Source organism: Apteryx rowi, unplaced genomic scaffold (assembly GCF_003343035.1).
Source record: "Apteryx rowi isolate R43461 unplaced genomic scaffold, aptRow1 scaffold_807, whole genome shotgun sequence".
Taxonomy (NCBI): Eukaryota; Metazoa; Chordata; class Aves; order Apterygiformes; family Apterygidae; genus Apteryx; species Apteryx rowi.
The window spans coordinates 1-26,263 of record NW_020451102.1 but is presented as its reverse complement, the minus strand read 5'-3'; the positions used below and the strand labels follow the sequence as shown (position 1 = coordinate 26,263).

Here is a 26,263-nt window from a genome sequence, read left to right as displayed (position 1 = left end):
CCAACAGTAGCTCGAAGTACAGTGAAAAATGGTTACAATTTTTCCGGGTTCGATGTTCATTTTCAAACAGACAGAGTTAAAGAATCCCAACCTCCAAAAATTCTGAGCACCTCCAGTTCAAAGAAAACAAAACTTCTGACACTATACATGGAATTAAGATTCAGTGAGATAAATTTACAACTTCTGAATCCCTTGTCATTTAACAGAGAGAAAACTTCTTAGCAATTAAAAAAATGCATAGCATCATATACTTAAAGAATGAAATATATTTTTTTCACCAAAACTTAAACCAGCCAAGCAGCCTGTGAGAGTGGAAAGCTGTTTTCAAAGCATCAGTTGCAACCACCACCATCAGGCACATCATGGATCTATGTAAAACACTGCTCTTATTACTAATTCCTAATCTGGAGAGCACAACTCAACGTTCATGAAGGTGCACCAAACCATAACCTGTATCTGAAAAGTATAATGAGAAAAAAGTCAGTTCAGGGAACATCAATAAAAGTTAATCTGGCAATAGATTGCCCAATAGAAGATCAGTAACAGTATGTTATAAATTGGTATGCAGGCTTGGGAGCTGTTGCTACCAGTGTGCAAAGTAATACTGAGGTTAATGTGGACTAATCATATCTATAATTAAGAGTGCAGCTTCAAATAATACACTTTAGGTTCTTCTTTCAAGTGAAATGAAGTCATACTCATTTCATTGATAAGATGATAAGAACTCTGAGAAAGTTTTAACCATAATTGTATATTGCTTTTGAAATTGGAAGTTTTCACACAGAATGAATTATAAAGTGCTATAGCCTCTCCTACCCCACTGAACACCAGTGTGGTCATGTATCAGGGAATCAACTAGGTGTGAAATCATCTACATGATTGCAAATATTTACCTTATTACTGCATCTAGATCTGAAACAAAAGATCACAGGATAAGTTGGGTTGGAAGGGACCTCTGGAGTTTATCTCATCCAACTTCCTGCTCAAAGCAGGGCTCATATGGCATAGCTGCAGGTTCAAAGGCCCTTGCTCCATAACTGAAGTCTTCTGGCCTCCCCTAGGAAGCAGAACTGAAAAACAAAATCTTTGCTGCCAACCTTTAACAAAACTGTCAGCAAAACTGAGCAGGTGATGCTCCACTAAGACCGTGTTTGAAACTCCAGGCTTTGGCACCTTTCCAAAGGCATTCGCAGTCTTGGAGGTGCTTTCTGAGTTACAGATGGCAGCTGACACTCTCCCTTCGGCTTTAGAGGGACCAGGATTTCATGCTCCAAGTCCAGCCCTTTCTGGATTGATATCCAGCTGTTGGAAGGGGTACCCAAAATCATATCGTCATCCTCTCAAATCTTATGTTGTATCTGAAGCGGGCTTGTGTCTACTGCAGCAAATTATAGAAACACAGGAGCCAAGGACCAGCAGATACAGCTCCTGCTATCACACTCACCACGTCAAAAAGTTATTTGGATATAAAACTCATTGAGCTCCACCCAGAAACTATCCTGGAGTCTTTTTTGCCCCCTGTTCCAACAGAGCCTGTATTAAGACCTGCCTGTTCAGATGAGAGCTGGAATTTCCAGCCAAAATGTGTCAATTGCTAACTTTTATCCATGTTCTCATGAGCTTGATTTGAACTTTAGCCCACATAATGTTTTGACCTCTTTAATTATTTAGAATTAAAAAATAGGGTGAGAGTGTATTTCTTCCCACACAGGTTCTAATCACCATGAATCTATGGCCAGTTGTCAAAAACGGTGGGCAGCATCTTGCTCCTGATCCAGATGAGGTAAAAATACTCTAGAATATCTTGGCCTTTCAACAGATTACTATAGATTTATGCAGTGAGTTACTAGTTTGGAGAGAGAGGAGAAAACTAGGAGACAGAGAAGTTCTTAAACCATGCATCAGCAGAACTGCTCAACAGACCTTCCAGGCTCCTTAAATGAGCAAAACCCAACTCTATTATCAACATAGATGAGAAAAAACAGATCTATAATCAATATAAATTGCAATTTCCCTCCAAAAATCCTCAGTTCTTGATGACGTGAATGTGTTTGCTTTGGGAAAACACCCTCACAGCAATTGTGTTTCTGCAGGATACCAGATGCACAGCTGAGTACGCATCCTCCATTACTGCAGGGTGCTATTGAAGCTTCCTCCATTTCAAGAGGACCACCTCACTATCACCTGAGAGGTATTGTGAAGGACCTCCCATTTGCGAGAACAAAAATTTCATCCACCTTTTAACCTGTGCAGCTTTAAAGGGATTTATGTTCAGGCCGTTGTCTTCACATGCATCACAGACTAGCAATACTTCACCCCGGCCTAATTCTTCTTTTGTGAGAGAATGATTCTGGCACAAAAGACTAGTCTGATTATTTCAGAGAGAGCTGAATGTTCATGAGAAGAGCAACCTCTTACACCATTTCTTCATTGGTCTGCTTTTACCACTTACAAAAACTGAAGCCTCTGAGGGATGCTTGGATGAGTGCTCCCAAGTATGGTTCATTTCTTTTTCTCACTCTAAATGTGTCCAGGGAGAATTTATTGCATCTACATGCAACAAAAACTGTGCTTTAATCAATATGCTTCAAATTAACTAGCAGCCAGAACTTGCCCTGGTGGCTGTGTCTGAGACTAGATGGTTTGCCAATACACTCATGTCTCTGAAGAATTTTCTGTCAAGGAAAGTAAGAAAAATGCTTTGTCTATAAATTTCCAGGACATCCCAAAAGGGCTATTTTTCCAAGCCATAAGAAATTTGGGGGGATATAGAAATCACAGCATCAATGTGATGAATTACCAGCTTTCTTCCTACCATTTTCTCTCCTGCTTCCAGCTATCATTTGGTTCTTGCATGCAGCTACTCTTCCCAGCATCTCTTTTCAATCATTTTCAATCATTTCATCTTTTTCCAGGCACAAGTTTTGATTTTTTCAGCTTTTTTTGACATTTCTGAATAATCAAGTGGAGGTATGGATGTATTTAACACCTGAAAATACCTGCTTTCTCAAGTACATGTTCTGAGTGTGGTAAAAAATAGATAAATCCTGAAATAATCAGCTATAATTTCTGTTCACAGCTGTAGGGAAAAAAAAAAGAAAGAAACTAAATCCTTGAGACCAGAGCAATCCCAGATGAAAGCACAGAAAGCTGTGAACTGGTGAGAAGGCATAGAGAAAAACACAAATAGAGGCAGAGTTAGAAGAAATACTAACTGTGAAACTCCTGTTGTGCCCAGCGTGATCCACTTGTCTGAACTGCTATATCCCCATCACCTCTCAACATTTACAAAGGAATATAAAGGGCTTAGGTCTGCCCTCTCGTAACACTCATGATTAATTCCCTCCCCTGGCAGTCTCCAGACGTCAAGTCTGCATTTTGCCTTCTTGCTGCTTCATTCATGATAGGATAATTTCAGTGCATAAAATGTGAGTGGACGAAGGAACCTCTTTGCTCTTTAATTTTGTTTTGGGTATGTCATGGCCAAAGCCCTTTTGAATAAAATGCAGGTTTAGCATAAGGAATTTTACTTATGAAAATATGTGCTTCTATGTCACCTTTTAAATGAAACCACTTAATTGCCCAGCACGGGCCCTTCAAAGAGGTGGGTGACAGCTCATCGCTGCCTGGCCTGTGGGCTGCTTCTCCACTGGTCACGGTGATCTTGTCCTGGTGCTGAGGTGCACCCAACCCTGCAGTCCACTCGCAGGCATTGCTGGTGTTGGTCAAAGTGCTAATCAGCAAGGAAATTGCTTAACAAAGTGGGAATCTAACAGTGTGTAGGCTGGCAAGCCAGCCAGGACTCAAACAACATCAGATGATTTGCGTTAAGTTCTCACAGTGTGTCTTGGCCGTGTGTGTGTGTGTGTGTGCCTGGAGATGGAGCTCGTAGCTCCTAGGATGTTATAGGGGGAAGAATACGAACAGCCTGGCATGTTGATGGAGGTTATAAAAGTTAGAGATCTGAGAAAATTTTAAACATTTTTTTTCAGAAAACTGGGGAGGAGAGAGAGAGATTTAAATAACAAATCTTCCTTTCCACCCCTTTCCAAGTAAATGATTGTATTCAGAGGTGAGAAGCCTTTAAAGATGGAGTCTGTAGCAGAAGACAGGTGTATGAGCCTCCCCACCACCCGTGGTGCATTGGAGTATCAGCTGGGCAGCCTTTCCCCATCGCAGCTGCACCCAGCTCAGAGAAATGCTGTCACTGTGGGTTCATGACAGCTCCCTCCTTTGTTTCAGGCTGACGCTCGGAAAGGGACAGAAAGAGATGGTATTGGTTCTGCTTCCAGTGGAAATGCCAAGAGGACAACCCTGAGGATGTGATTTGGTGTTTAACGTGGAATCAGATCACTGCCTTCTTAAGCCTTTGATGGAGGTGTTGCAAGGGGGAATAAGTGACAATCCTTGTGAGTTAAGACAAACATCAGTGTTCTCTGGTAATCAGATTAGTGTTACTTATCCTCTAGGATCACTCTGATGGGGAAGGAAGCGACAAACACAGGACACAAGGGTCTGAACTTGCTGGGCACCTCCATGCACCTGGAAAGTTGTCCCAGTGCCTGCAGCTCTCCTCAGCATATGGCCAGCTCTGGGCACCTCAGCCTATGGCTGCAGCATGGTCAAGAGGGCACCCAGGACCTAGTAGTCAGAACACACCAGGAGCGGGATCTCCTCCGAGTGAGCGTGTCCAAGGCCACGTACTCCTGCCCCAGCAGTGCTGAGCAGGGCACTCCCCATCTTGCTTGTCCATGCTGGGCAGACAGTGAGATGTGGTGCCAAAAGGAACAGGCTAGGACCACCCTGACTGCCCTACCAGCCTCCAACTCTGAAGAAAGACTGGTGCTGAGACTGGCCCTTTCATAACACCCATGGTTCCCTCTCCCTCTGTCAGAGGCTTTCACAACCCTCCACCTTCTTCCCCTGGGACCTCAAGGCTTTTAGCACATGCCAGCCCAGATGAGTGCCACAGCAGCATCTCAGTTCATTTTCAAGCCAGCAGGCTGTGACTTGCTCTTCCAGGAGCCCGTGAGCCCTGCAGCAAAAATGTGTTTGGAGTCCTTTTACTTAGGAATACATTCATCTGTCAGCCGAGAGAGATTCTGCTGACTGGGATGGTGGTGAATTCCAACATGTGAGCTTAAGTTACCCTTTTCAAATAAAACACCATCTAATGAAATAGGGCTGCTCCTCCCGTGGAGCAACCATGGCCTCACAGCAGTGCTGAGGTTCATCGGTGCCCCAGATGAAATCATGTGGCACCAGTCAGGGATAGTGAACCAGGCTGGGGAGCAACAGGGCACTACCTTTGGGGTGGTGCACAGTCTGTCATAGCAGTGGTGACCAGGAATTTGCAGTCCAGCCTCCTGCTTGCAGAAGGACTGTTGCCAGTGCCAGGTTGGGGCTGCCGTGACTCTGTCTTGCTGAGACAGACCTGTCCAACTGCAGAGCAGCATCCAGGTTAAAGCACTGGTGGAAAACAATATTGCCAGCCTAGCACATGAAAAATAATTAATAGTAATTAATTATTCAGTAATTAATGCATTAGATTATTCAGTAATTAATTATTGTTATAATTAATGCATCAGAGGTTTCTGGTCTAGCTCCTGCAGTGCAGAGCATGGGCCCAGGTGACCATGAAGCACAAAGCACTGCTGTCCCACCAGGTTGGATTTCAAGTTATCAGATCGGCAGTCAAGATATCTGAACGGTCCTGTTTTTGCTGTCTGAACAAGAACAGAGAAATTCAGAGTTACAAAAAGTCACGATCCAGATCCTCCTTTGTCTCAAAGCACCAGCATGTTCATCCAAACCACAAAATATGCTAACCTCTGTTCCCCATCCTGGCTCCCAGGGAGCTCCCAGCTGTGTCACAGCCTCTTGTTTTGGTCCCATGCCTAAGTATCCTGCAGAATCAGTCAGTTTGGCTATTTGAATACACATGATCCAGTATTAATCTCTCTAAGGCCAGCGTGGAGTCTCACACACCCTACCAGGAACAGATCCAAGAGATGCAACACTGCTTTGTGTGGCACATTTCCCTAAGAAGAGCTTTGTGTAGCATGAAAGGATTGTGATCACCATGATCACTGGCTTCTCTTGCAGGGCATCAGTGAACTGTGTTAATCACTGAAGCAGCTTCAAGCTACATTGTTCTAAAATATTGCATCCCATGTATTCTATTATTGCATGAAAACATGTAAACTCCACAGTGGTAATGTGCTCTAGCATACGGTCCCTTGGTGACTAGTAGTTAAGTTCCTTTGTACAAAATGTCTCACACAAATCTTCAGGAAATACATATACATGAGAAAGGTTCTAATTCCAAATATGGATCTGCTTTGTGTAAATTTCAAGTATTTTTCTATGATCTTCTTATATTTAGTTCTGTTCCAAGATATATTCTATTAACAGTTGAGACTGACAGAATGATAGTCAGGTTGAGGTTGGAGGCACCCTGGAGGGCCTCCAGTTTGACCCCTGTCTAAAGCAGGGCCAGCTTCACAGGTAGAACAGGTTGCCCAGGGCTGTATCCAGATGGGTCTGGGCAACCCCTGAGTTTGGAGATCCCTATTGTCTCTGTAACCCCTTTGGGCAGTGGAGGATGCAGTTGGATCCCCCTTCACCTTCTCATCTCCTGGCTGAACAAGTCCAGCTCCCACAGCCTCTCCTCATATGCCCTGGCCTCCAGCCTCACCATTGCCATGGCCCTGCTCTGGACTTGTTCCAGTTTGTCAACATCTCTCTTACAGTGGGGACCCCAAACTGGACACAGTATCCAGATTTGGCCTTCCCAGTGCTGAGCAGAGGGAATAGCTGCTTCCCTGGGCTTGCTGGCTGTGCTCGTGCTGTTCCAGCCCCGCAGGGGGCTGGCCTTCCTTGCTGCAAGGGCACGCTGCTGACTCTTGGCCAATGCGATGTGCCCGAGGACTCCCAGCCCTTGTCTGCAGAGCTGCTCCTCCAGCCAGTATGAGCCCTTCCATCTGTATAGGGCTGCTCTGTCCCAGGGCAGGACTTTGCTTTTTTTTTTTTTGTTGCCCTTCAGATGGTTCCTGCTGGCCCATTCTCCCTGCCTGTCAAGGTCCCCCTGAAGCCATGCTCTCTGGTGTGTTAAAGGCTCCCACCCCATTTTGGTGTTGTCCAGAAAGTTGCCAAGGGTGCTTTCCAGCCTACTGCCAGGTCTCTGGTAGAGAAGTTAAACAATATCTGCTTTGCTATCTATACCTGAAGAACACCACTTGCTAGAGCCATTGGCTCATAACCTTTGAGCTTGATGGTTCAGCTAGTTGTACTTACCTTGTAATCCACCCATCCAGCACATTTCACCTCAGTTTGGCTACCAGGATACTACGAGAGACAGCCTGAATGTGTTTACAGCCCGAGTGAAGTCATGCTAAATAGAATCCTCTGACATTAAAGCTGAAACGCACCACTGATGAACAGTAGTGGGTAATGAAGACCTTCCTGTTCCCTAGTACAGGGGTCACGCTAGGAGAAACGAGGCTGTGAGGAGAGGAAGAGAGAGCTGGGCCTGTTGGATCTGCCACAGGGAGGCTGGGGAGATCTGTGAGCAGCCCCTGACTGTGGGATAGGCAGAGACAGAAGGGATGGATGGGGTCAAACCCTTCTTGGCAGCAACAGGCGATATAACAAGGGGCAATGACCATAGATCACAGCCCAGGGGGTTCAGGTTGAACATGAGGAAGCACTTTTCCTCCAGAGGGGGAGCATCCTTGAGTCAGCTCACCAGGGAGGTCAGGAATGTACATCCTGGGGGGTTTCAGGGCTTGATTGGGCCAAGCCATGGCTGACTCAAAATTAGGTTGGCAGTGGTCCCACTCTGAATAGGAGGTTAGATCAGAAACCTCCCAAGTTTCCTTCCAAAAATGCATACGGGACTCTGTGGTGACCAGTAACATCAAAGATGGTAGGATACCTCCTGGATTCAGCATGATGCCAAGTGCAACATGTCTCAGAAGCACAGCAAAATGCTTTGGAGAAAAATAGGAAAAATAAGCACTAAATCATGAATTGTTTACTACAAGTGACGTGTCCTTATGATATACAAGGAAACCATAACTAATGCAAACTTTTCTTCATGAATAACATTTATTAAGTTTTTGTTTCTGCTGATGACTTTGTTCTCCATAGAGAAAAGGCTTAGGATAGGCTTTTTCAGAAAAGGAACAGAGGATAAAACATAGAACATGGTTGCACTACTGCATAGATACATGGTGTGCCCTTGTCTTGAGTGCTGGGTATCATTTTGGTCCCCTCACCCCATGTTAAAAGGAAAGTGGTAGAATACATTTTGGAGAAATTCAGAGAAATTTTGGATGACCAAAGCTGTGAAATGGCTTTGTATGATAAACTGAGAGACTAAGTCTTCAGTCTACTTGAAATTTTCTCAGCCTGAGGAAAGATGATCAAGGTTTTCAAAATCCTCAGTGATGTGAAGAGAGAGAGTGGAGATGGGTCATTTTACTAGACATAAGGACATAATCCTTCCCCATTAGAGTGGTGCCACCCTGGGGCAGGGCCCTGAGCAGATGGGGATCACCATCCTTGGGGATTGCTGAGACTTGCCTGGAAATGGCCCTGAGCAACCTGCTCTACCTGTGACAATGGCCCTGCAGTGAGCTGGGGCCGGACTGGAGACCCCCACCCAAGGGTGCCTCTAGCCTGAGCCTGGCTGTGATTGTGTGATTCCTCCTGCAGAAATGGCAGTGATGCTTGCAGGAGGATGGTTCAAAACAAACTGAAGTAGGTGATTCTTCCCTAGTAGTTATCTGTGGAACTTCTTGCCAAATGACACTGCAGATGCTTAAAGTCTGCATGGATTCATAAAGCAAGTGGACAAAGCTTTGCAAAATCCTTTGTGGACTCAAAAAATGATGGGTGCCACAGCTGGCTTTGGAGGGTGGGAGAGTGTGGGAAGAATCCCAACCGACTTGCTCTGCTCTTTCTGGTCACTGCCAAAGGCACAATACAGGCTAAGATGGAAATTTCCTCTGACACAAGAGTAGCTTCATATAACCTTATAGTACTTAGCAGGGCCAGCGCAAGGATATCCTGCATCAGAAAGGAATTACTGTCATTCACTCCTACCAAGTAAATTCTATCAAGAAAGAAGAAAATCACCCACAACAGTGTTTAGAAAGACTGTTCTCTACCTGCAATTATTTTCTGTATTTTTTTTCCCCATATTTCTTGTCATCCTAGTCCTTCTGACAATCACATTCTTAAAATATTTATCATGTTTTTCTGATGTCTCAGAAGTTTGACTGGTAGAAACAAAGATGTTAAAAATAACTGTTCTTCTTCAGGCTAAAGAGAAGATGGTCAACAAATTGTGACACGTCCTATCTGGAATTACCACTTTCTCTGTAAATGCCGAAGTACAAGAAATTCAGCAGGTGCAGCATGGTGCAAAGTGGAGCTTCCCACTTTGAACAGCAGCAGCAATTCAGTTGGCCCCTTGCAAGATATCCAGACTGTCTGTTGCAATACACAAGTCCTGTGAATTTGAGAGACCTACTCTGCTCTACTCAGTCTGTCTTTGAAACAATCCTCATTAACACTAAAACAAAAGTTAGATTGCGACTATCACACTTCCAAACTCAAGACAGAGACAGATTTTTCAGCCACCCTGGCTTCCTAGCTTTGTCAAGAGTCCAGAGTCACAAATGGAAATGGCATTTTGGGTTAACTATGCACAGAAGGGGCTGCATGGCCAATTGTTTTCTGTAAGTTTCTATAGACAAATGCTGAACTGAAGAAAGAACTAAGGCCTCCTGACCACTCAAGATAAATGCAATGGTCAGATCAGCAAGTGTGACCAAATATTATACAGCTGGCATCCGCTTTAAAAGGGATTGGCTGGAAAAAAATCAGAAAGAATTCTTTAAATGAATACAAGTTAAAATGGGAATTACAGCCTCTCTCAAGAAGCTTTTCACACCATGATGGACCCTCTTTTCTCTCCTGTTTGGGGGAACACATGCAAAGACCAGCAACCCACCATAACAGGTCCTATATTTTGGGCAGTCAACAAGGTTGAAGGATGATGTCCTTCTGCACTGAAAGGTTAAAAATATTTCAGACCCTACAGAGAAGAAAAAGGGTCTATTTTTAAACAACAGCTAGTCAACATGATATAGGTAGCTAGTGAGCATCCCAGTATTACATGGAATGAGCAGGCTTCCTTTTCACAGTAGAAAGTAGATGGACCTGTTTAAGAGCAGGAGTAACCTGACGTACTCCCTGGCCTGTTTTCTTCTGCTCAGCATTCCCCAGTTATATCTAAAATATTGATAAATAGTATCTCTTAGAACAGAAAAAATAGTCATCACTATGCTTAATACTGAAATTAAACCCACCTCTTCTTCTTTATGTTGCTAACTAAAGATTAATGTACCTAGTTGGGTTTTAGAGAGGATCTGTATACTTTATTTCATGTAAACTCAATAATAACAAATCAGCCTCTATTTTCCCGTGTACGTAGGGAGCCTGAGATGAAAAAGCATTTTCTCAGATGTTTGCCCATGCAAAGAAATTCTGCTGTAGTTCTGTTCAGAGCAAATACTCAGAACCTACGAAGTTAGCTGAGACAGATTTAACACAATTTGCTCAAAACCTGTATAGACATGAAAATGTAGAAGGTTTGCTTCTTAAAATTGCAAGATTTTATCTTATTTTTTGTAAAGTATAGTACCGGTGTTAATATTCAGTCAAGTGCAGACTGAACCCTCCATGGTTTGGTGACTAGCTGTATCCAGGGTCTGCTGTGTAAATGATTCACTACCAGGTGTGATTTTTGTGGCATTGCTTGGTGCTGCACTTATGTACATACTGAATTTGAACAAAGTGCTTTGCAGCAAATATGCTACTCAAAATGAATGACTCAATGGTATTACAAAAACACCTCAGATAAAGCCTAAGACTTGGGCACTTTGTACATACTCTAAACTCCTTTTTGCTTTAGCTTTTGTACATTTCATTATACAATTGCTGGACTGTCTTTCTTATAACTGCATTTCATTATTTGTTTCTCTGTAGATTCTTCATTTTTGGCTTCTCAATACTCGAAGGAAAAAAACCCAACATTCCAAATGTGATTAACTACTATTTTTATTGAATTTCAGAGACATTAGTATTGCAGCTATGGGTATTTTTCACATATGTATCATTGCTGTGTTTTTTCACCTATTAGATCTCTTTCTGACCCATGCCAGTAGTTTTACAGGTCCAGGAATAACAGTGTGAGCCATGAGACAGCAATAGTGAATTCTCTAGGCCTGATGAACTTTGCCAGTAATCAGCTGACTTAGGATTGGTTCCAGACACCCAGTTTCATAAGTCTGTGTGGTCTCAGTGGAACTGCAGGTACTTTAAAGCTAACCACATGTGAAAGGTGTATATAGCTATACAGGATTCACTGTGTCTCAGAGAGAAGATCATTGTGACGCTAGTCGGAATGAAAAGCCTGAAGGCCCAATTTCCTTGCCTGTTTCCTACACCTTATAAATAAAGCATGGCTGATGTTTGTGAAAGCAAAGATGTGCTGTTCGTGAATGGCATAAATATACTCAGGCTCCTTCCCCCACCCTATCACTGTTCAAATTTACTGCAGAATTTTTCATTCAAGTACACTCAGATGGTCAAAAGAGTCACAAATTTTAAAATCCTTAAAATAATATTAATCTAACAAGACGTATCAGCAAAAATGTATCAAATCCTCGGTCTACAAACAGTACTTCTATGGATTCCTCCTCATCACGTCAACAATGTCTTTATATAAAACATCTGTTGCATTGAGACTGAGTAAGAAATCCAAATGGTTCCACTCAGGAATTAACTTGTGGTAAACAAGGTTAGCTATTTGTGGAAGTAGGAGGGCAACATCCCTAGGATCAGCCAGACAGTCATCTCCTCCATACCAGATGGCAGTTGGCACTTTCATGTTTCTCACATTGTAGAGTGGTGGAGCCATCTAGAAAAAGCAGAAAAAGACAATTTCACAAAAGAGAACAAGTATGTGCTGCAGTGCAAAAAATTATGCACTAAAAAGAATAATTGTTATTGATTTGGAATTAAACAAAAATTACTATAAAGGTTTTCTAGAAAGAAGAGAAATCTGTATTAAAAGATGCAGATGGATTAAGTGTGTTACAATTTTGCCCAGAGAACAGGTGTAAATTAGTTCTGCCATGTTAGAAATTCTGGTTCTTATTCTACAGATAATTGGATCTAATTCAGCACATAGTAGAAGATAATTGCCTTGAGAAGTCACACTGAACTTCACGTGGTGGCTTCCATTAATGGCAAGCTACAGCAGTGGCAGGGGATATCCTAAGGCACAGCTGGACAATGTCTTCAGGAAGACAAACCCAAATGCAGCATCTCTCTTCTGTTTTCTTTTTACAGCCTCAGAATTGCACCAAAGTTGTACCCCTTATTCTGTAAGCCAGTTGATAAGTAGACAAAATTATGGTTGCCCTGATCTGGTGTTAGTGATAGCCCTGCTTCAAGCAGGGGATTGGACTGGAGACCTCTAAAGGTCCCTTGCAACCTGCTCTGCTGTGATTCTGTGATTACACCTCATACAAGCACTAGCATTTCTTTCAGCTTCTTAATAGCAGGAAAGTTTTTGGAAGCAAGTTTTTGAAAATGAGATGTATCTGGAGGGTTCTGTTAGCTCAACACCACAAGGTCTTGTCATCGGGTGATTTTTCAGAGCCAAATCTCCTCATTTGCATTGTAATTCTTCCAGTTAAAGAGCTTACCACTATCTGAGGGATTTGATTTTTCTTGCGTAAGCACGCAAGAAGCTTTTTTTCTGAACTATGGTTCAGAAAATATATACCTCTGATACTCTTCTTGCCATTGAACAAGAATTGCCTAGGCTCCCAAAGGATGCAAATTTAACTGTTCATCATTCGTCTCGCAATGTTGGGTCTGGGTGCAAAAAGGGCTTAGTGCCTTGATTTCCATCAAAAGCAGATAGAATTTACAACCAGGTCAAAGACTTCTGTTTTACGAGTTTCAGATAAAAACTGGTCACCCAGTAATTGTTGCTTTTGTATGTCAGATTATGGTCTCCAATGAAAACACTGGAGAAGTGGAAAAGATCTAATACTTTATTCCATTTGGAAGATATTTATAAAATAAAGTTTAGAATAGAAAACACTCGTTTCAAGTGGAGGTCCTGCTGACTTACTGCTTGCATGCCCAACTTGTGAGCTTTGTTAAGAGAGGACAATAAATTCAGTGGAATCACAACAGACTTATACAAGCAAGCATGGATGGGAACAGAACATGGGAGTGAAAAGAAAGGCCACAACTCTCGTACATTTGAAGCAGCTTACCTGTCCATAGCGAAGATTGTTATATACACTTCCCCCATCAAAAGCTTTCAGTGTACCACTTTGAACTCCCTACAATAAAAATCAGAGGGAAATGTTTAAGTGAAATAGTCAGAGTAAGCATGCAAAAGTTAGCTCCCGAATTATTTGTCAACATTAGCTTTTTTTCAGGTTTGGAAGGAAATCTTTCTGTCTATTGTAAATGAAGGGGAGGATGACATGAAGGCAGACAACAGAATATATTCCCAAGGATGAAGTGGATTTCTTAGAGTAAATGTTTGTGGTTCCTCCAGAAAAGAAGTGGTCGTCACAGTCAAAGGGTACTGAAGTCCATTTTGATTACGACACATCTATTTCTTTCCCATTTCCTTCCAGTGGTACAGTACAGAGAGGGAAAAGGGGATCTTTGGCTTACTAAATTTAGAGGGACATTTGCACATGATGTTTTCAGAGGCAAACATGGCATTATGGTCTAGACTAAATTATAACTCTGTGGGGACACAATCAATTTAAAAGAGGAAACTCAAAAGTTGGTGATCATCATTGAACCGGGAAGATTTTTCAGGTGTATCTCACATGTCTGTCCTAGGTCTGGTACAATTTATTATTATTGTTAATTTGGATAAATGAATAGAGATTATGTTTATATAGTTTGTGATTAACACCAGGAAGGAAGGAATTGAAAATGTTTTAGAAAATGGGATTACAATCCAAAATATTCTTTGTAAATTCAAGAATCAGTCTGAAATGATACTATCAAAGATGTGGAGTCTCTGAGCATCTCTCATCCAAATTCGGTCTTCTGGAATGTGACTATCACCAGTACAAGGTCAAGGCAGCCATGACTTTTCCCAGACAAGCCCTGAAACCCTCCATGACCGAGATCCCTCACCTCCCTGGTGACCTGGCCCAGGGCTGCTCCTCCTTCAGAGGAAAAAGTGTTTTCTCACATCCAACTTGAACCTCCCAGGCTGTATTTAGTGCACATTGCCCCCAGGTTTGCTGTTTGTCTCTACTCATCAGATAAGTCGAAATTCAATAAATAGTTTTATACCACTTTACACATAGAAAAGAAAATCCAGTGGACATATACAGAATGAGGACTAAAATGTCTAAGCAACAACACTTCATAAAATCATATGATATGATAAAATCATAGAAAAAGTTCAAAAGTTATACTTGGGTCTCAGCAAGAGTACCATACTAGGAAGAAGCTGTGCTCTGCATACAGCCTATGGCACACTCTTTAAAGAATATGTCTGAACAGTTTAGGGTCCAGAAGTGATCAAAAAGAGACCATTTGAATCCATGATCTACAGAGAAATGTGCAAACAACTGGGTATGCTTAATCCAGGGAAGAGAAGATCATAGCAGAATTCCAGTGCCATAGTGGCTCTGATGGTGATTATTGTTCACATCCACAAGGGGAAGAGTTTTCTGCGCAGGAAACTAGCTGATAAAGTTTACCTGTATCCAGTGGATTACATTTTGTACTGATGTTCCTGCTGGGGCATGTGCTGCGTATACATCTGCTCGGCTCTGAAAGGAAACGAGCATTTCACAACAGGTTTCATTCAGCTCTGCAAAGCAGGGCAGGCAGTCTCAAGGCTTTATCTTTCGGAAAGATATTGAGGGCCCACTGTAAATTTATTCCTACATACCATATTTACTTTCTTCCAGTTAAATCCAAAGAGCATAAACATGACGTTCCTGCAGGTCTTTGAATAAGGACAGAATTTTGTAAGGAACAGTTCAAACAAGGAAGTGTGTGGTAAGAATTCTTTGGTGCCAAACATTGCCTGTAAGATTACAAACAAATGTATCAATAAAATACAAAGATTGGTCATGCTTTTCCTCAAAGGACTACAACTTTATAGCTTTTATTTTACTTCCATACTGAGATATCTCTGTTGCCCATAAGTAGCCCTTCCTGGCATTCTGCTAAATGTTTTCATTGCATAGTTTTATATGCATGACAATCTACCTTCATTATACTTCTACCTTAAACGGTAGGGCTCTCCATATCACTTTTATTTACCAACATTTTGCTACCCTACTGTGTGCACATCTGTCATACCACTAGCTCTCAGGCCCTAATTCTGCTATAGCATTTTGGATATTAAATTCAGGACAACACAGAAAGATTCTGGATTGAGATGTGTGATTCTCTTTATTATGAAAATAGATGGAGCGCTAACCACCTGTGGTCCAAAAATACTCCCGTAAATGATTTGAAATATGCTGTGTGGGTCATTTCAGAATCTCTATGAAAAATTATATTATTCTTGGCTGAACAAAATATAATCTGTTTAAAGGACCAACATACCTTAAGCCCATGGTCAGAAAAGAGCGCGAGCTTTTTTAGTGGACTTCGAACAAAATTAACTGATGCCACAGGAGCTAAAGCAATGTACACTTTGATTTTCTGAGCCAGCTCAGGCATAGTGGAAAAGGCTACAAAAGCTAAAAAACACAGAAGAAGAGGAAAATAGCTTACTTTTTTAAGGCACTCAGGTACACAGTTAACTTTTGTAAGAACTGTTTTAAAAATCTCAAAGAAAATGGAGACATTCTATGTTGTCATAGGGTCAGTCAAAAAGAGTAAACTTGCTAAACCTTTGCCTTGACAATCATGGGTGGGCAGTGATCCAGGCCAATTTCCAAGTGTTCCTCCTGCTTGATAGCTGGGTTGAGATTAAATTTTCAGACTGAACTTCTATCTCAAATCTGACTATAGTCCCAAAAATGAGTTTTGAAATGACACCTCTTTACTTTGGGAATTATCTATTATTTTGACTATATTGGCCAAAACTAAGATTTGGCAAGCAATAGAAATTGTTCTGCTATTTTTGTAAACAGTGCAGAGCACGTACTACTAATCAGTGCTGCACTGGTTTCTTCTAAGACTTTCATATCAACAGTGCTGTCACCTAAATATCTGTGTGTCTCTCCACACTAGAGTAAAAGGAAGCTAGCATGATCTTAAGCATAGGTAGGTTGAAGGAGTTGTATTTTGACTGGTTCATTGGCCAAGGTGAACACAGTAGGTTGAGATATATTGAGCTTATATTCATGTTCAGTTTCCAGCACAGTGGAAAAAAGACAACATGGCATATGCGGTTAAGATTAGAAATGTTATATTGCAGAAAGCTGTTCCCCACTTCACTTACCTATAGTGGTGCCTTGTGAATGACCAATGTAATACAACCGCTTTTGTCCTGTTTTCTGTTCAATAAAATTTATCATTGCTGGGAGGTCATATTTAGCCATTTCATCAAAGCTGCAAAAGGAAAATTAGCTGTCTTACTGATAGATGCAATATCTACATCTAAGTGTCAATCATCAACAAACCAAAAAAACAGTGTGGAGGATATGACAGCCCCATAAATTTCTCCATGCTACTTAGTGTGTCCTTCGGTAAGCACGTGGTTAGGAAAACTAATGCATGTGAGACATTTTACGTGTATTCCTAGAGAGTTCCCAACATCTTCTGTAAGCCACTTGCCTTCCTCTTGCCAATTAAACAGTTTTTTGAAAGAACTAATAAGGTCCAGCAAGACAATATTTTCAGGTGTGAATATGGGAATCACAGGCTGAGATAACAACAGTCTGACTTCTGGGGGTGTAAAAAACATTGACTGCAGCCAGGCACATGTTTTTTCACCACATCTAAAAAATTGTATTCATTATGCACCTAAAATACGTGGATGCACTTTAATTTATCCCAGTTCATTTCTCACCTAGCTAAGACAGCATCACTTTTTGAACATGAAAGGAGTTAGATGTGTCTTAGTTCTTACCTGAAAGCCCAGAATTCCTCTCGTATGGGAGAGAGGGTCAGGTGTCGTTTGCACCAAGTGTTCCCTCTGCTGTTTCCTATCCAAACGTCATAGCCAGCGTCCGCGAGAATGAAGCCCAGGCTGTTGTTAGCCAAATTGGTAACCCATACGCTTCCTTCTCCAAGTAAACCATGCTGCAGAAATGCAATGGGCTTTGGACCTGAAAGACAGGCATCAGGATGATTTCTTTTTAATGCTGTCTGACAGCACTTGAGACAGTTTAGAGACTATTTTCCTTGGTATGTGTCAATATCAGGTAGTCCTGTTTCCCTTGATTTTAGTAAAACAGATTTGTTATGTAGTAGATGCACCAGATACACTATAACTCGGAGCATTTTCCCTGGTATCTTATTCCCAACTTCCCTGCTGACGCATACCTCTCTGCAGATGACCTATCATTAGGTTAGTGAACACCTAGGGTTGGGGGACAGTATATGGAAAACACAATCTTCCCTGGCTCCTTACTTTCCCCAATGCCTAAATAATGCTGGAAGGTCTTCCCCACTTGTCTCCCACACCTTGAGGCAGGTCCCTAATACTATTATACTAATGTAAATATATAGAATACATAATATGGTATTATAAAACATTATGCTATTATAAAACAATAGATACCATTACTCCCTTCACTCTAAATGAAAACAGCTGGTGCTGCCTTTTCTGAGGGGTCTAAAAGCATCTGCTTTTGTCTCCAAAACATTATCGGGTCAGGTATTTTTGGAGACCTAAGTTCTCCATCTCAGCAGGCTTTTGGCAAAGTTGCTCTRTCAGGAGCATTAGCAGAACTCAGGTGCCTAGGGAGTTCTGTAGACAAACACGGAGGTGCCTGGAGAGGTGAGATGATAAGATGCAACTTTTTAGTTGAAGTTTTGGATCTAGAGCCTCCCAATTTTGCTCAAACCTCTTTCTCCCTCATTTCCCCAATCTTTCATCTTTTCCCTCCCCTCTGCTTTTGTGAACACAGGGAGGACACAGCCAGTGACTCCCTCAGGTGCTATGACTTCTCTGCTCCCTTCAGTGTCATTTCTCACAGGACAACAGGGCCCCATGGAAGCTGCTCAAGGTTTTAGCTGAAATATGAAACTGCTCTGTTGATCTGCCACGCAGCTGCAAGATTGTGTAATAGAAGCCAAGCTCCCAGAGAAAATCCATGGTGCTAGGAGTGCACAGGGCAACACTGGGTGGAATAGATGGGCTAGTACTCACTGATAAGATTGCAGCCTGCTGGGTGCATGGGACATCACCCACACCCAGAGGGAAGAAAACTCTGCCACGTCACTGCAGGGAATCATCCTTTCCTGTAAGTTCTTACTGACCAAAAAAATCTTTGCACATACCAAAGCCATGGTTATCCCTGGGATCTGGAAAAGCCTCCTGCACAAAGCCTTGGTTTTTCAAGCAGAGGACAACGTTTTAAGGTATGGGTTTTCTGTATAACACAGACATTAATTTTACCTTGGTTTTCAGCATTTCCTCTCCCATGAGGAATTCTGTTAATCTGAAGGATATAGCCATCTTCTGTTACGACATCATACTCCTCACTGGGATAACCCCAGAAGGAGATCATTTCACTCTGCAAGAAGGGAAAACAAAGAATAAAGGTAATCATCAGGGTAAACCATAAAATTAGTATTAAACTTTCAATAATTTATATTGACTGTTTCCCAGAGACTTATTGCCTCTGCCTCAATACCATCATACTTACAATGTTCATATGTGCTTCTGGATTCTTAGCACAAGGAAAACGAAAGGGCTGTTGCTCATATGCCATCCCACGGACCAAGGACATCAGAACTACAGCCAGCCACATCTTGGGTTTGCCTAGAACAACACATCTACTGCAACAATGCTATCAAAATCAACAGAGCTTCAAACTGTATCTGTACTTACCAAGTTTTGAGTTAATACTGCTTAGATGCCTGCTTGATATTCAGAAACACTGCTTACCGATCAAAATTCAGGAGATTCAGATGCTCATGGGAAAGAACAACCTGTGCTTTCCTTATAAGTTTTCAATGGGGATTTACAGCAGCTAAAGGAGAGACTTGAGCAGGAAAACACCTCGGACAGGACTCAGACTTAGCCTGGTGGCTTCAATAATTGTTTCTAGCATTAATGAATATGTACTGACTCAGGGAACACATCCTAGTCAGAATATTTTCAGTGAGGTGGAAGAGAGTTTCAGAAATTCTAGTAAGTAAGGGGCAAGGCAACAATCCTCGCAATGCTCTTTACAGACCATTGGAAATTGCAGTGTGTGTTGAAATACAGCATCATTTGCCTGATGTTTTTTCTGTTAGTGTTCGTTTAATATATCTGTTCCTGTCCAATAACAAAACCCAGAAAACACTCTTGGGCCTCAGTCTGTCATGCAAAGAACAAAACCCTGATCAATAGCTGCTGGAGCCCAAGGAAAACTTGGCACTTTCTACAGTATTTTCAGGGTTGCAAGGCAAGACATCTCGAATATAAAATTACTGAGTACTTAATCATGGCTTTAAAAGTGATACATTACAGTATTGTGGGCTTGCATTTTAAATAGTAAATACCAGCGTTCACCACACTGTCTCACCATTAGAATGACAACTGCAAACACCATCTCCTACATCACGGTCAGTAAATAGCCACAGGTCTCATATCTCAGCAAGACATACGGGACTTGCAAGGTAGACAAATGTGAAGTCCTACACATGGGAGGAGGCAACTGTACAAGCTGGGTAGACCGGATAAAAAGTGATAAATTGGAAAGAAAGCAGCTTTGCAGAAAAGGACATAGGAATCACACAGAGGACAATAACATTACCAGGGCTGCACCCTGGCAGTGATGAAGCCTAACCACATACTGGGCTGCACTGGCCAGAGCACAGCAAGCAGGCCCAGGGAAGTGATTATTCCCCTGTGATTGGCATTGGTGGGGCCACACCTGAATACTGGGACTGGTATAGGTCTCCCCAGTAAAAGAGATACATTGACAAAATGAATTAAGTCCAGTGCAGGGCAATGGAGATGGTGGGGCTAGAGGCCAGGGCATACAAGGAGAGGCTGTGGGAGCTGGGCTTGTTCAGCCCAGAGATGAGAAGGCAAAGGGGGATCCAACTGCATCTTCCACTGCTCAAAGGGGTTACAGAGATGATAAGGATGGACTCTGCTCAGAGGGACACAGTGAAAGCACCAGAGACACCAGAATAAGCTGCAATATGGGAAATCCCAGCTGGACCTAAGAAAATACTCCTTCCCTGTGTGGGTGGTGCATCCCTGGGACAGGTCCCTGAGCTCTAGGGAATCTCCATCCTCAGGGATTGCCCAGACTTGCCTGGACACAGTCCTGATGTTGACCCTGCTGCGAGCTGGGATTGGACCAGAGAGCCCCAGGGTGCCTTCGGCACGAATCCTTCTATTATTCTGCGACTGAGCTTCTGATTTTGACCATTATCTAGCGGTATGCCCAGTGCAGCCTGATGCAAATATGATCTAATTATGACACAACCACCACAATATCTGATGAACAGCTCTCTCCTTTACATAACTGAAATGCTTTCAAGTTGGTTTCCTGTTCTCTTCAGATCCTAATCTAGACTTTCTCTTATCAGTACACAAAGGATGTAGGGTGTTATTTGTCATAGAAGTGATGACATAGCGCCAGCCACTTCTACTCTATCTATTCCCAACTACGTTACAGGAAAGTGTATGACTGAGTCGCTACTCTTCCAGGGAGAGCTTTATAACATCACAGTGATGTTTGCATCACCTGTTAAGAGAACTGTCCTAGTCTACCCAGGAAGCAGAGTGAGAATAGCAGGTTGATTCTGATCAAACTATTATGAGCCAACAATGTTTCATTCATTCTCTAAATAGAAATAAGATAATGAAAAGAAAATCTCTGAACATCTGCCCTTCTCCTTGATCCAAGGAAAAGCAACAGAAGTAATTACATACCATTCATAGAAGGAGATTTATAAATGTAAATGTATGTGTCACTTGTGACACCTTACATAGGAGCAATGTGTCTCCTAGCAGTTCTAGGAGTCACTTGATACTGGTAGGAGATTGGTTTAAAATAGGTAAAAAGAAACTTTTCACAGTTGAAAATAAACCTGCCACAAAAGGTGGTGAAGGCAAATGGGAACAGCAAGGTCAAAAAGGTTTTAGACAAATTTATGGACAATAGGTCTGTAAATAGATACTAAAAGGACGGGGCAGGGATGTCCCCTCTAACAACGGCAGTGGACGTTGGGGGACTACAAGTGGACGGACTACAGAAAGTGGCCAGGCCCATGTGCTCCCCATGAATAGCCTCTTCTTTTACCAGCACTGGGCAGAGAAAACTGGGCTAGACCAATCTCTGATCTGACCCAGCAGATCAGAATTCATTCCTGTCTTCTCTGACAAACGCAGCTAGTCAGGTTGGAGCTGTTTTCCTTCAGTCAGAACCACAGGCACAAGTAGGGAGAGACCCAGCTCTACAGATAGTTTTCCCAGACTTACCTTTAAAAAGGCAAAGGCTACCAGCCCACCTGAGAGGTAGAGTAGCTCCTATAGAAGAAGACAGAGAAATGTCAGTCTCTGATGGATGGACCATGTACCAAAGCAATGTCTAGTGTGCAGAGCCACGAGGAGAGGAAGACGGGGCACAAGGCAGCAGCAAGGGACTGTTTGTCACCTCTAGCTGGTGTGCTGTGTGGCACTCTTCATCTCTCTTAAGACAACCCTATTTGAACTGCCTCAAGGGTGGAGTAGCAAGAATGGAGAAGACTAAACTTAAACACCCTGAGATATTAAACAAAGAAATCATTAGGCAATAACATACTTTAGAAAGGTCTTCTGCTGCCCAGAATTTGTTTATCAGGTCTATCAAATTCTGTTTAAGCAGCGTCAAGTAATTACAGATGTTTAAAGGTGATTTCCATCAATTAACTGATAACCTTGAAGAAAGTTTCCAGTCTTCCATTTTGGTGACTGTCTTATTTAATTATTACAAAAGAAATGATTAATTTATTAAAAAGGAAGTCTAATGGCAGATCTTATGTTTTAGAAATGATGATGCACCAGACAGAGCTCTATAACCTTTTGTTATACAATGTTAGGGACAGAACTGTTAAATGTGAATTTGAGATTAAATTCCAGGCAACAGTGTGAAAACATCCTTGTTCTTCACATCCTCACCAGAAAGCATTAAGAGACCCTATGCACCATAGCCCCCCCACACACTGCTGGCTTATCCTTCCCCTTGATCCACAGCAGGGCTGTGGCTGTCTTCTGCCCTGTGCTCCTGGATTATGCTGCTCTGGAAATCTCAGTGCACAGATGATGGTGAAAGATATGTTCCAGCTGTCAACCTTAAGGGGACCTGAGATGTGTCCAAGGCCCACATCCAGATTTGGCAATTGGGAAGCGCTGCTGGTGCCACGTATGCATAGTAGAACTTTGGTTCTTTGCTTAGAGATTTGTGGTAAAAAGCACCTTGCTTTTAAGGCACAGAAGTCAGACTTCAGGGTGTAAAACACGTATTGTCTTTCTAAGGAAACAGACAATTGAAATCTGTAATCCCAGGAAGGGTCAGGGACCTTCTGGTCATACTCATCTGGAGGCATTGTCCTCCCTGAAAGGTGCAAGACTGAGGCCACAGTCATAGTCATAAGAGATCCCATAGCACTTGCAAGAGTGAGGACATTACCACAGGTCTTGCAAGATGCTCAGGTCTAGGTAATTTCTCTCAAAGGTCATATATAGCTCTTGCTAAAGCGTCATGGCTGTGGTGGCTGAATGGGATCAAGATTAGGCCCTTGAGCTTCATTACATAATCTTAGGATCAAACAAGATCAACATTTCCTACATGTTGGTGGGAAATGACCTCTAGCAGTCTCTACTTCAGTGTCCCACTAGAAGCAAGATTTTTCCCAGCACTGGATCAAATTGTCCCTGTCTTTGAGTAGTCAACCACTCAGGATAGAGATCCCGCATCTCTCTGGTGAAAGGCATTTCCTCATGACCAGCAAGAACATGAAAAGGTGCAACATTGTTGTCCCTTGTCATATCATCTTCCACCAAAGAGAAGCATTTGGCTGTATCACCTTTTGCCCTCTGAGAAGTCACAGGCTGCTGTCAGACCCCTCTCAGCCTCCCCGTGGCCAGACCCGATAAGCTCAGCTCCCTCCACTTCTTGTTGCAGAGACACTACCAGTTTGGCAGCCTCCATGAGGCCTAGCCAGTGTCTCCACATCCCTCTTACACTTTGGAGACCAAACTGGACCCACTATCCAGGTGTGGCCACTCTTACACTGCATAAAGGGGGTGACAGCTAATTAAGAACAGCTGGCCATGCTCCTACTCATGTAGCCCAGAATCTGGTTCTCCTTCTTCACAATGAGAGCACATTGTTGGCTCACATTCAGTTTGGCATCCGCTCTCACTCCCAAGTCCTTTACAGTAAGGCTGCTACTCAACAGTTCCTAATCAGTGTGCTATCACACCCTGCCCTCACCAGGGCTTCCTGCCACTGGCACATACTTTAGCTAGGTGTTCAGGCCTGGAGTAGAAATATGTTGCACATCCAAGAGTTCTGACCCAACTCATGCAGTTCTTTCTTGCAGCACTCTTACTTTCTTTGCAAGCAGTCTATATGGCAAGCTCACCACATGCACACAGACCATTTTCCATTCCACTGTAGTGTTCTTCTTTAGGAGATTTCGCTACCCATCATGTTTATGTTTAATATACATACCTTTTATAAAATCACTGACGAAGACTCTATCCCAATTCTTGATATTTATCTTTTTGCCTTGATTCCTGGACTATCTTCATCTTCTTCTAGGAATACCTTCTTATTTCCTTTTGCCAGGCAGTGGTTTTACCAAAGAAAATATGCAATTAACAGAAATTCTACTGAACTTTTACATAAATTAAACTGGCAGTGAGAACCCAGCCAACCCATCAGTAAAATAAAGCATCCTCAAGCAAATATAACATATAGATAATTTGATTATAAAAAAAACATTTATGAGGTTTGAAAAATCTCATCTTCATGAATAAACAGGTAAATTCTAGCAAGAAAACATTGCCTAGCCCACTGGCAAATGTATGGCTGTGCAATTCAGCAGGTCTTCTAGGAGATACCAGTTGCAATGGAATTCCATCCAGGATCTCTGGTGGTCCTGAGCAAATGCAAAGTCTGGCAATGCCCTGAGCCCTAGGAACAGAGAGGACTTCAGCTTAGCCACATCTGTGTCTTAAGCACCTAATTCCCAAAAAAGATACACAACTCTAAATTACTGCCTGGCTATCACAGTGCATGAAGAGGAAGTGTGTCAGAGGGGAACCACAGCCGGCAGGGTGCCGAGCAAGATGCCAACCAGTGCATTCCATAGGAAGTGCTGAGGAGAAAGACATATGCTCCTGCACTGCTCCCCAGGGTGTGGGTGTAGTCAACTGTGCCAAGAAGAGAAAAACTCCCACAAATCTGAATTCACAGCCCTAAGCTCTCACAGGTTGGATGGTCAGTTATATGGTCAATCTCTCTTTTACAAAACCTGAGGATACTCCAGACTGAACACAAAATCTCCATCACTACTCCACAACTCACATGGGAGGGGTAAACAGGGTCTCCAACCTCTCTCCAAGGAGTGCCTATTAAACAGCATCTGCCTTGAGGCCAGCTCAGAGCTCCCCCTTCAAGATGGGCACCATCAACACTCTCAGCAGGTAAGTGCTGTCTCTTAGTTGCATTAAGCTGCCAAGGAGCTTTAAATCAATCTGTTGTCAAACGTGTGCCAAAGCATTGGGTCCTTGTGTGTCCCAGCAGTTCTCTGGAACTGCCTCCTTCATCTACACAGCTAGGTAAAGATAATAACAGAAGCATTTCCCACCAGTTGACCACTCTCCAGGCTGGCAGAGGGAAAGGAGCATGTTTTCCTGAACTGTGGCTAGTTTAGGAACCGCTAGCAATGGGATAAAGTTGAAGGGGGCAGCTCTACAATGACAACAGGCAGGGTGAAATCCCTTCAGCTCCTGTTTGTGGAGTCCAAGAAGGAGAAGCATTAGGCTCATGAAGATGTCCTTAGAAACTGTAATCTATCCTCTCCCAATGGACGTCTGTTGCAAACATCATCCAGAAAATTTCATCTTTCCCCAGGCAGAGGCATTGTACACATGCCACCAGCCCTCAACCCACTCTGGTCTCAGCATCTTGGGATCCCACTTTCTTAACATCAAGACATTCCTTCTTGCAAAATACAAGCTAGGTCCAGGCATGCTTATGGAAAACCCCTGGGTGCTGGAGTTAGCCCATCAGCTCTTTCTGGAAGCTGTCTGTCACACCCTCAAGTAATTCTTGCTGGGTAGCACATTTAGGTGGGCAGGATTTGATTATGCTGGAAGCTGATCATCAGTAGGGTGGATCAGACTCAGTTCCAGAGCATTCCTGGATGACTGGTGCTGGGACTGAGTCAGTCCAATAGCAGAGATGACTTATCATGTATCTCACACTTTGTGCTCTCACAGCCTTGTTCATCATCATGATCCACTTTTTGTGTTGAATGCTCTGGGAGTTTCCCACGATATTCAAGGCCTGGCAGGTCAAGGTCTATGGATGAGTTCTAGCAACAACATCCCATGCGTGCTCCTAATCACAGTGTGCTACCTTCCCTAGCTCAAATACCATACTTGATAAAATGCCGCAAAGGCTAAGAACTCGAGAAAAGGATAGGGATATAGGTTTACTGAGGCACATGATTAGTTGGAGGGTGACAGTTAAAGAGTTACAGCATCTAAATTACCGCCATAGTCATACAACAAAATAAGTATGTGAGCAGTCAGTCCTCACAGAAAGTTGGGGTAGGGTTGGAGTTGCTGTGTCAGAGGCTGCGACCCAGACCGACCCTCTGACAGTAGATGCAGCTCTACAGGTCTCAGGCTGTAGGGAGTGCTTGGGGCCTCTCCGGGAGGCCTGGGCTGGCAGCCAGCTCTCCTGCAGGAGGTGTGCTGCTGTTGACGAGTTGTGTCGTCAGGTAAGGGAGTTATAGGAGGAAGTCAGTAGGCTGCGCAGCATCCGAGAAGTGGAGCAAG

General features: G+C 42.8%; 1 protein-coding gene across 1 annotated transcript; it reads right to left on the bottom strand.

The window, feature by feature from the left end:
- Positions 1–11,758: 11,758 nt before the first annotated feature.
- LOC112977220 (lipase member K-like) lies at positions 11,759–18,984 on the bottom strand. The gene is made up of 9 exons (XM_026089282.1): positions 18,909–18,984; positions 18,659–18,776; positions 17,165–17,363; positions 16,535–16,644; positions 15,691–15,827; positions 15,026–15,163; positions 14,832–14,903; positions 13,368–13,436; positions 11,759–11,992 (listed from the first exon to the last, which is right to left on the bottom strand). Exons 1-9 carry the CDS (start codon positions 18,972–18,974, stop codon positions 11,759–11,761), a joined length of 1,143 nt encoding a protein of 380 aa, XP_025945067.1. The 5' UTR covers positions 18,975–18,984.
- Between the last annotated feature and the right edge of the window lie 7,279 nt (positions 18,985–26,263).

What these genes read in the sequence shown, in the direction of transcription:
- LOC112977220 (XM_026089282.1), bottom strand. Translation starts at nt 18,974, where the DNA reads ATGGCATATGAGCAACAGCCCTTTCGTTTTCCTTGTGCTAAGAATCCA. An exon ending in AGGAAATGCTGAAAACCAAG is followed by an intron (nt 17,364 to 18,658) that starts GTAAAATTAATG and finishes CCTGTCTTTCAG; the next exon opens with GTCCAAAGCCCATTGCATTT. An exon ending in ACTGGAAGAAAGTAAATATG is followed by an intron (nt 14,904 to 15,025) that starts GTATGTAGGAAT and finishes GTTTCCTTTCAG; the next exon opens with AGCCGAGCAGATGTATACGC.